Source organism: Panthera tigris, chromosome A2 (genome assembly GCF_018350195.1).
Source record: "Panthera tigris isolate Pti1 chromosome A2, P.tigris_Pti1_mat1.1, whole genome shotgun sequence".
Lineage (NCBI taxonomy): Eukaryota > Metazoa > Chordata > Mammalia > Carnivora > Felidae > Panthera > Panthera tigris.
Genome location: NC_056661.1, coordinates 149232892 through 149244370, shown reverse-complemented (window position 1 = coordinate 149244370; position 11479 = coordinate 149232892). Strand labels below are relative to the sequence as shown.

At 36.8% G+C, this 11479-nt stretch overlaps 1 protein-coding gene across 1 annotated transcript in view; it reads right to left on the bottom strand.

Annotated features, from left to right (window-relative positions):
* Positions 1 to 1130: 1130 nt before the first annotated feature.
* The window catches only part of AGBL3 (AGBL carboxypeptidase 3), a 72938-nt gene continuing 62589 nt past the window's right edge, over positions 1131 to 11479 (bottom strand). Inside the window, 3 exon segments of the mRNA XM_042972896.1 lie at positions 1131 to 2006; positions 5700 to 5931; positions 10541 to 10737. Of these exon segments, the coding sequence (XP_042828830.1) occupies positions 1607 to 2006; positions 5700 to 5931; positions 10541 to 10737 (829 nt within the window). The 3' untranslated portion in view covers positions 1131 to 1606.

Genomic DNA, 11479 nt, shown 5'->3' with positions numbered 1-11479 from the left:
CAAATTGGCTGTTAAGCCATGATAGAATTTATATGCATATTACTAAGTGAAAAAAGCAATCTTAAAGGCCACATACATACTATATGATTCCAACTATGTGATATTCTTGAAAAGGTTAAACTATAATGACGGTAAAAAGATGAGTTGTTGCCAGGAGTTAGTGGGGAGAGAAGGATGAATATGAAGAGAGAATATTTAGGGCAGTGAAACTATGTATGATACTGTAATGGTGGATATACTTTATTAGACACTTGTTCAAATCCATAGAATATACAACACCCAGAGTAAAACTCTAAGGTAAACTAGGGACTTTGGATGGTAATGATTTATCAGTGTAGGTTGATCAACTGTAACAAATGGTGGACAATGGAGATAATGGGGAGGCTATATATGTGTGGGAGTCAAGAAGTTTATGGGATATCTCTGTACTTTCAGCTCAGTATTGCTGTGAACCTTCTCTAAAAATTCAAAACAAAAATAAAAATAAAACAAAAACATAGTAGCTACTCTTCTAATATCCCAGTGAGCTCTCCTTGAACCTTTGGCTATTGGAATTATTGTTGAGAGTAGACTACCCAGCTTTAGATTTTCCTGGTTTGGGCTTGCTACCATGAGCTAGGTTTGTAGCTTGTAACTTTTATGTATCTCACCTACCAGATCCTCATTCTGCTTACCTTACCCTGTAATGGACACCATTCGTGACCTGTGGCTCTTGTTTTCTCACTATCACATCCATCTTTATTATTTGCCCGACCTATCTGTTTCTCTGTAGTGTCCTCAAGGAATCCCACCAGTGCTCACTGTCTTATGAATGATAAACTTGTGAGATGCTCCACTTGCTTTCCCATGAATGAATGGCTGGAGATGTACATTTGTCCACTCTAAAGGAAACTGCACATCTAATCTTTTACATTTTTGCTATACTTTGAGAAGTAAAAGAACTATTATGAACCATAATCTATGCATTTCAGTGTTATTTTGTGACACACTTTTGCTCTGTGTACTTAACATCCTTTAATATATAGTATTTTAATTATTGGAGATGTACAACTTAGCACTTCACTATGTACTATCTTATTCTATAATTATTTTAGTCATGTGTGCTTTATATGTACAATTATACAATAACCTTCCAGTGGGGAGAAATGTCTTTTATATCATTGGTTTCTAGCACACTAAAGACGTAACAGAAAATCAAGAAATGATGTTTGCTGATTCATTAAGGTGCCTTGTAGGGATGTTAAAGTCATAGTATATGCCATTCCTTCCTTGAGTTTTATGCATAAGTTGTTTTAGGAGAATTCAAAAGTTCATAGATTTTTTTCCATCTTGACAAAAATTATATATAAATAAGTAATTCTAAATTTTCTGTATTTTCTTTGGATTTCTTTTTAAATCTCTAAAAGATGTTCCCACTAAAGAAGAGTTATCTAGAGTTTGTAGTTTAGTATATGTATGTGTAAGGGGAGGGATAGAGTTAGGGGGGTGGGGAGGGCTTTCTCATTTTTCTTTCTTTTCCTTTTCTTTTTACTATGTAAGCATATGTTATTTTTCATCCACAGTTTTCAGAGTAGCATAAAGCTAAATTATTTGTCCCTTTGGAACTTCAAATGGAAGTAGGCTGTCCATAATTCCTATTTGGTTGCTCATCCCTATTCCTAGTTAGATGTGGAGCTATTTGCTTAGAGTTTTGGTCACTGGATCCTTCAGCTTGAAGACTCTTTCCTTTGATATCTGCATCCTTCTCAAAACTTGAGGGAGCAGTCTCCCATTTGCTGCTGAGAGGTTTCACATCTTGAGTCTTTGTGGCCTTGATTTGAGAGTGTTTTTTCTTCTTCTCGGGCACCTTGAGAGGTGACAAACTTTCAAATGACCGCTGGGACACGGACTGGAGCCACTCTGAAGAGCTTACCGCAAGGTTACTTTGGCTTGTAAAACGGGGATTTCTGGGTTGTGTCCAGGATGTGCTGTATCTCTTTATATTTATGAAAGTAGCTGGCTTTAATCTGGGAATGAAATAAAATACGTGAGTTTTTGTCCACACGTACCCTAGGTGTGTGTAGTCCTTAGGTATTTGTGATAGCTTAAGTCATATTTTTAAATTCTTTGCTGAGTTCCTCTTCCCTTAAAACTTTCACCATTATTTCTATGAGAATGATCTATGTCTTCATTTCTGGTCACGATTTTTCAGAAGTACTCCGTTCCTGTACTTCTGAGTGCCCAGAGGATATGTCTATTGAGATGCCTGCCCTGACCCAGGCTTCCTGATATAATGGCCACTCTGGGCCTCCGGGCCTTACCTATACATCTAGTTACAATAAGTGTTCTCTAAAATTCCACTTTTCTCTAAAAATCGACTTGTTTACCCTATTAGAACGTGCTTGGTACACTGCTATAGGTCTTGGCTTTTTTCTATAGTCAGGAAAAAGATCGGTGTGAATCCCAAAGAGGGGAGCTGCATCTATTTCATCTTCCCAGAAGTGCAAACTCTCTCCAATCGCATTTTGATCTATATAACCCTTCACAAGAATTTGTATCTTTACTAGGTGGAATGTCAAACATGAGATTTATTCCTCAATGTCTGACTTCTGACCAGTGTTGGACTGGAGGTAAAGTTAAGAGACGTAAATCGTCTTGCTAATATACTAGACTCTATTCATTTTGGTTAAGAACAGAGCAGACCACTTAAGTTCAAGCCCTATGTTCAGATGTTACATTCTTGAATATGATAATTCTGCCATAAAACACATTAAGTAGTCTCTCTCTAGTCTAAACCTGGATTGAGGTGTAAAGTGGTTTAACAAAGGTGTGATTTTTCTCATTTTTTGTTTATTCTCCCTTTACTCAGTAATCACTTACTCTGGGTATGTGTGCTGAGCCAGTCAGGCCAAGTATATATAAAAGAGAAAGGCAGCCATAAAAAAGCTCAAAGAACAAAAAATATTTAATTATCATAAGAATAGTTTTTTAAGACTTTTTTTAATATTTATTTTTGAGAGAGAGAGAAACAGAGCGTGAGCAGGGGAGGGGCAGAGAGAGAGACGGAGACAGAATCCGAAGCAGGCTCCAGGCTCTGCGCTGTCAGCACAGAGCCCGACGCGGGGCTCAAACTCACAGACTGTGAGATCATGACCTGGGCTGAAGTTGGTCGCTTAACCGACCGAGCCACCCAGCCGCCCCAATTATAAAAATAATTTAAATATACAGTCAATCCATCTGTTAAGAATGGTCTTGCTTGCTACTTTCGTACTCTTTCTTATATCCATGTATACCTACATTAGAAACTTTTGGGAAGTGTCTGCCCCAGGCACAATTTGCCCTTCTCTGGGGACTGCCTCTTGATCCACAGAGCTAGGCCTTCCATCAGCCATATTTGTAACTGTCTGATCTGTAACCCACTGGTATGGCTGCCAACCACATTGTCTTTCCCTATAATTTAGAATTGGCAATGAAAGATAGCGTGTCTTGTAAGTTAAAGTGTTATAGGATGCAGATTTGTGAGGGTAAGAGGTATGAAAACACTTTTGTAGAGCAAGAAAAGCAGAGACTGACGATGGATAAAGAGCCCTGGTAGCTTTCCATTCCCCAGTGTCAGTCCTTTTTGAGACCTGGCTGAATCCTCTCTCCTCTTTATTTCCATAAATAGTCTTGGATTTTCTCAGAACTCTTCCCGCTTACCCTACCTTATGCTTTTTGATTAATCTAGCTTAAACTGGTTTCTGTTATTTGCAACCAAAGAGTTCTTAATTAATATAACCTACTATATATCTACTCTTCTAGATTCAGGGTAATCCACACTAAGTAAATTTATGGGTTTGAAGGATGTAAGAAATCTCTCATGAAAATAATGATTAAAAAATCAAGCTATGTCTTAGTTGTCACCTTTGCCTAGGTCCATTGTATTTTGTTATTAGTTTCCTGATTTTTGAGTCTGCTGATATTATATGTGACGGATCCCTTGTTTGCCTAGGCCTAGGCTATCTGTTTCTTGCATATTAACTGATCCATTAGATAGAATTTCTGTTAGGCACTGCCTTCAGTGATAGCTATCCCATCTGACTAAAAACTGTTACCAGTTGCCTATTTTTTATAATTTTTTGACTTTGCTGATTATATAATAAAGAATAGGCATTAATCAAAATTTAAGAAAAAAAAGCATAAAGAGTAGTATCATCCTCTGCCAATATTTTATCCAGAGATGATTATTGTTGGGACTATGTGCTACCAGAGATTTTTCTAGGTATCCTTGTGTTTGAGTGTGTATAATATGCACACATTAAGTGTATTTGCATAGTGTACAAATGCAACCATACCAAAGCTGTTCTGTAGCTCTTATTCACTTATGCATCATGAACATTATCCCCTGTTAATTAATATGTACTTATAATATTTAATAGTCACATAACATTTAATTTTATGGATATACTATAATTTATTTCAGCAATCTTCTGTTGAGCATTCAGAAAGCTCTTACCTAGGTTTTTTTTTCCTTTTAGAAATTAGGTTTAATTTCTAAAAGTGGAATTTTTTAGTCAAAATGAATGTATGACATTGAGGATTTTTCATTTATATTGTTAGACTGCCTTCCCAAGCCTCTGTATCAGTTCATATTCCAATCACCAGTGAGTGAATTCTTCCACTTGGAGGCAAAAATGAACAGTATTTCATGATCGTTTTAATTTGCACTCCTTTAAGTGAAATTAAACACTGTAAATGTTCGTTGGCCATTTTTTTTCTTTTGTGAATTTATGGTTCATAGGCTTTGCTCATTTTCCTATCGAAATACTCCCATTTTGTCACTGATGTGTAGGTGATCTGTGAATATTAAGTATATTGATCTTCTGTTTTTCGTTTGTATTTTAAAAACTTTTTAAAAAATGTTTTTTATTTATTTTTGAGAGACAGAGAGCACGAGTGGGGGAGGGGCAAAGAGAGGGAGACAGAATCTGAAGCAGGCTCCAGGCTCCGAGCTGTCAGCACAGAGCCCAACGCGGGGCTTGAACTCACGAACTGCGAGAGCAGTCAGACGCCCAATCGACTGAGCCACCCAGGTGCCCTATCATTTATATTTTAAAGAGAACTATCAAAGCACAGTGATGATAGACTCTGAAAGCAGAATGTCTAACTGGCGTAGCAGTTCTGCTACCTGTTGGCTGTGTGACCTTGGACAAATTACTTAACCTCGTTGTAGCCCAATTTCCTTACGTGTAGAATGTAAAATATGTGCATGTGTGTATATAAACATAGAATCGTGCGTGGCACATAGAAAGTACTTCAGCCAGGCGCCCTAATCTGGTCTTATCCTTTGTGCTTTCTTCTGAATATCCATAAACTGAAGTAACTCAAGTTAATTTTTTCTAATTCTGGTTGCTCCCTAGGATTATAGGGCTTAAACACATTGGAGAAATCTGAAGTCAGGCTACGGTCACACTTTATTCATGCATACTTTACTCATAGATTCAAACTAATGAGTAATGTCATGCAAATAGACAATCAAATAAGTCCGGATAACCTACTCCCTTCACATAGCCAATGTTTTTTGATGGCTTTGGGCTTTTGTTCCTTTGTCAAATGTGATATAGCTGCCATTTTTAAGAGGGTATGTTTGTTTCTTAACAATTCTTAATGAATTAATAAGCATTCCTTCTTTACCAAAAATGTATTAAATAGCTGAGAATGACAAAATTGTATTGACTTACTGATGTTGAATTTGGAAGTTGGTTCTTGGATTGAGTATCTGTTTTATCTGGGGGTTTTGCACAATTTTAGTGCTTTCCATGATAGGGAGCAAATACTGCAGTATTTCTTGAGTTTGAGCTATTCTTTTATCCCTGTAGATTCTTTTCTCATCATCTGTCCAATTTATGCCAGTCGTCTTGCTTTGGAAAGAAGTACATTCTTTCATTTTTCTTTTCAAGTTGTGATGCAGATCTGTGGAGCAACCACAAAAATATGTATAAATACGTGAACTGAATTGACTCAACAATTATTTATTGAACATTATGTGCCAAGATCTACCTAAAGATTCTTATCCATTTGGACCTCATACTTTAATTACAGGGTCAGAAAATAAGCAAATCAAAAGTAAAATATACGTCAGGGGATAAAACTTATGAGGTAAAATAAAGCTGGGGAGGGGAATAAAGAATTCTTAGGGGAGAGATTTTTATTTTTTTTTAAAGGCGTTCAGGGAAGGCCTCCCTGTGAAGCTGACATGTCAAAGGAGTTAGGGAGTGAGTCAGGCAGATACCAGAGGGAAGAGCATTCTAGGCAAGAGGAAGAGTAAGTGTGAAGGCCCTGAGCTAGGTGCATGGTTGTGCGTTGAAGGATCACCAAGATGGCACAAGTGGCTACAGCAGATTGAATCAAGAAGAAAGAGATAAGATAGCAGCTCAGATAGGTAATTTGGACTCTGTTCACATGAGGCCTCACAGGCCATGGTAAAGACTTTGATTTTACTAAGTATGAAATGGGGAAGCACTGAAAGATTTTGAGGAGTGTCACGATCTAAGATTTGTTTTAACAGGATCCTGCTGTTATATAGTCCTATACAGTAAAACCTTGGATTGCGAGTAACTTGTTCTGTGAGTGTCCGCAAGACGAGCGAACATTTCTAATAAAATTTTAACTTGATAAACGAGCGGTATCTTGCAATATGAGTGGTAGGTGATGCCGAATGTCGTATGATCACAACTGAGCCAATTGAAATTTGCTTGAATTTTCTTGAAATTTGCTTTGAGAAATGAGTGCTTTGGATTACAACCATGTTTCCAAAACGAATTATGCTCCAATACCAAGGTTTTACTGTATTTTGAGATTTTTCTAATGAATTAATGTAGGATGAGAGAAGAGAGGAACCAGTGGTGACTCCAAAGCTTCTCATCTTGGGAAACAGAAGGATGGAGATATGGGAAAAACCATGGGAAGAGTATGTTAGAAATCCCTTCTTTATTACATGATATGAAGGAATTGTTTATTTTAATTATGATAATTAGTATAATGTTTTAAAAAAGTGTTTATCTCCCCTCTCAATTACTAAGACTACCACCAAAGAAAACCCAGAAAGTAAGTGTTGGTAAGGATGTGAAGAAATTAGAACCCTGGAGCACTATTGGTGGGAATGTAAAATGGTGCAGTCACTATGAAAACCAGTATGGTGGCTCCTCAAAAATTGAAAATAGACTTACTATATGATCCAGCAATTCTACACCGGGGTATATGCCCCAAAGAGTTGAAAGCAGGTTTCAAAGAGTTATTTGTAGAACCATGTTCATAGAAGGAGTATTAGTCACAGTAGCCAAAAAGGTGGAAGCAATCCAAGTGCCCACTGATGGATGAATGGATAAATAACATGCTATGTACCTACAATGTAGTATCATTCAGCCTTAACAAGGAAGGAAATTCTGACACCTGCTATAACATGGATGTAACTTGAGGACATTATGCTAAGTGAAACAAATGCTAAGTATTTGTCTTTCAAATACTTGATTACACTTAATATAAGGTACCTAGAATAGTCAGAGTCAAAAAGACTCAAAGTAGATACTTGCCAGGAGCTGAGAGGAAGGAGAAACGGGGAGTTGCTTAATGGGTATAGAGTTTCAGTTTTGCAAGATGAAAACAATTTTGGAGATTGTGTGCACAACCATGTGAATATACTTAGCAAAACTGAACTTTACGCTTCATAATGGTTAAGATGGTACATTTTATTTCATGTACATTTCAACACAATTCTTGAAAATTCAGTGTACTCAGGAAGAGAGATAAGGGATAAAAGGAAACCACGAATAAAGCCTGAAGAAGACTAGTAGACATTTTAAAGGACGTGGCAGGATTACTTAGGATGCTTAAGGTGGTATGTAGACCACAGAAGAAGAAGGAGAATACACTTAGAATAAAAGCAAGAAATAGGTTATGCTTTGTTAAAAAATAAAAAGCTTATCTAGTTAGAGACCTACATTGAACTATTTATGGGCAAAATGACATGATTTGCTGAACTTGCTCTAAATGCTTTAGATACTTTAAATGCTCTAAATAGCACACACAAAAAAAGTAGTGGGAAATAGATGGAAGAATAGCAGGATGCCGATAACTACTAAGGGTGGGTCATGGGCACCGGTGGATTCATTATTATATTCTACTTTTGTTTATGTTTGAATTTTTCACAATTTGGCTTTTTAAAAATGGAAGCGTCCATTATTAAAAGTGAATGTTGCAGGGCACCTGGGTGGCTCAGTTGGTTAAGTGTCCGACTTCAGCTCAGATCATGATCTCACTGTTCAGAGCAGGACAGAGCCTGCTTCAGATCCTCTGTTTCCCTCTCTCTGCCCCTCCCCTGCTTGCGCTTTCTCTCTCTCAAAAATAAACATTTAAAAAAATTTTAAAGTGAATGCTTCTATATTTTGAGAAAGTGAGAAAGAGGGTAGTCATTAGAATTATGTCCCTGAGGAAATTGATGGGTACAATTTCTAGGGCACAACTGATACCTGGGAGAGAAACATTTGGACTTCATTTTTAAAAATTTCAATATCCCCCAAAAGAGAGAATAGTATAAGAAACCCTCTTAAATCCATCACTCAGCTTCAATAACTGGATTTCCTTTTGCTGTTAGGATTGACCAGTATTTAGAGTCCAGCGATAGCACTAGATGAAATGTTTATAGGCAGCTAATAATATGAATCTGTGCAGGGAAATCATGTTCTGAGGAAACAGAAATGATGCCTGAAATACCATGACTCACTTCTGGGTGTTGGTGGTCCAGCTAAATAGAAGACTGGATACTGTTTGTTTACCAAATTCAAAGAAATAATTTGGATATAAACCTGTCTGCCAGGATTTATTATGAATTTACTCCTCCCCTACTCTTCTCAGTCAGCTGAATCTCTGTATTTGTACCATAGCTCATCAGTAAATATGAACTCTTCCAGAACTGAAGAAGTCTGCCTAGATCTCTCACTATTCTCTGACAGAATTCATCTCATTTCCCACTTGGTAAGTTCAGTAAGGGGAAAGGACAGAATTCCTTCTGTAATAAACAGATAATGAAGCTAGGAATTTAGAGGAAAATGTACAGCTCTAAATGTATATATTGTAAAGAAAGGGGAAACAGAAAAGAATTAAAGACAAGTCCCTCTGAAATGACTTCAGTAAAAAAAAATTATAGAGTTTTTATTCGTATGTCATCAAGATTTATGAGGACATATGCCTGTAAGATAATGTAATCAGTAAGTGATGAGACTCTCAGCTCAGCTCAGGAAAGGCTGAATGAGGCTGAAAAACATAATTTTTAGTAGCTGTGGAGGGGGGGCACTGAAAAAAAACCTCCCTTTTTCAACAAAATTCCATGAAGACTACCTGTCTCCACTCTCTCTCCTATTTTAAAATATACTTTAATTAGATTTGTGCTTCTGTCATTCTACTGGAATTTCTCTGATCAAGATCCTGAATAATACTTCCATGTTGTAAAACCCAAAAGTAAATCCACTTCATTTATCAGAAGCATCAGACTGAGTTGATTATTGCCTCCTCTTTGATACACTTTCTTACTTAGCTTCCAGCACAACACATCCTCTTGGTTTTCCTCCTAGCCCACAAGGTGCTCCTTATGCTTCTTTTGTTGGTTCTTTTCTTTTTCTGATCAGTACTGGAATTCTTAAGGATATGCTCCTTAACCCTCTTCTATTATCTGTACTCATTTAGAAGTCTTGTCTAGGTTCACACCCTAAAGTACTATCTTTATCTGAAAATTCCCAAATGTACATCTAGCCCAGACCTCTTCCCTGAACTCGACTCCTATCCAACTGCTTAGTTAGTACCTGTATTTCAGTGTCTGAAAGGCATTTCAAAACCAAGTCTAAACTGAATTGCTGCTCTGCCCTCAGTCTTTGGCATCTCAGCAGAGGATAACTCTACCCAGCTTGTTGCCCTGGAAACTAAAACCCTGGTAGTTCAACAGTTGTAAACAACTGTGAAACCCATCACCACAATCAAGACCTAGAAAATAACCCTAAAAGATTCCTTGTGTTCCTTTCCAGTCCATTCTTGCCTTCATCTCCTTCTCTATCCCTTCTTCCTCCAGGAAACCCTTATCTGTTTTTGTTTTTTTTTTTGTTTTTTTTTTTTGTCTCTGTGAGTTACTTTGCATTTCATATACATGAGATTTCATATAGCATTTACTTTTCTGTATCTGTCTTCTTGTACTTAACACAACGATTCTGAGATTCGTTCATGTCATGTGTATCAGTTCATTACTTTTTTATTCTATAGTATGGAAAGGACACCAATAACAAGGGGGTATTGGGAATAAGGCAATTAGGTTTTTTTTCAAAGCTATATTAAACTGAAATAATTTTTTTCTGTAATAGACTCATATAGAAATTAAGCAAATATTTTTCAGAATCAGGAATAAAATGGCTATTAATCCTCTCTGTTTATAAAAGCAGTTCTCATAATCCAAACTTCATAGGATTTATTAATGATACAGTGAAAACAACCTTTGTATTTATTAAAATCTGAAACAATAAGAAAAAACCCAAAACACCTCCTCTTGGGATCCTTGTCTTCTCAGTCCAACTGGGAATTTGTGTGCTCATAGGACACTTGAAGGATGTCACTTTGAAACAGTTTCCATACAAATCAGTGCTCTTGGGCTGAATTATTTCCTGGATTGACTTCTCACCAGTTTCTACCAATTGTCTTTGTTGGTCTTTGCTGAGCCTGTGAATCTTATTTTGGGAGCTGAAAGAAATTGGGTACTCAGATTTCAATGTCAACCACGAGCTATCTAATCAAGAGTAATGTAATGTATATTACACCTCAGAGTATGTAAAGGATTCTTACAGCTATTATTACCTGACTTGGAGATCTTACCAGTCCTATGATATAGGCAGGATGGCCAATGTTATCCCTATCTTATATCAGAGAGGGAATATTAGGGAATCAGGATGGTTAAACTATTTTCTTAAGATCATGTAGCTAATAAGAGGGAGGGGCAGGTCTAGAATTCACATCCTGTAACTCGAACACTTTACTTTCTCCTATTTTGATATATCATTTGATTGCTTTCCATAGATATAACTAATATATTTTTAAAAATTGTTTTAGTTTGATCAATTCTAGATGCAAGTACAGGTATGCCTAAAGATGGTATCTTACCTAATTTTATAAGTTTTTGGGGCAGGAGAGCCTACATATTTCTACAGAACCCATTATGCTAAGTAGAAACCAAGTTCTTAGAAGAGTTGAGGAAGGAAGAAAGTACAGACCATGTTTCCTCTGTTGGATAAATTCAGTCGATCCTCAGATACTTACTCTTCCACTGCTTAGATGGTTGTTCATGTCACTGTTTCTAACTTGCCAAGGGGAATGGTGATGTAAGTATTCCTGGCTTAGACAAAACTGCACAGTTTATCTGTTATCCCTGAATTCACTATCTATTCTTTTTCCAGTTTTTTGGTGCTAGTATTATATGTGTTTTAGG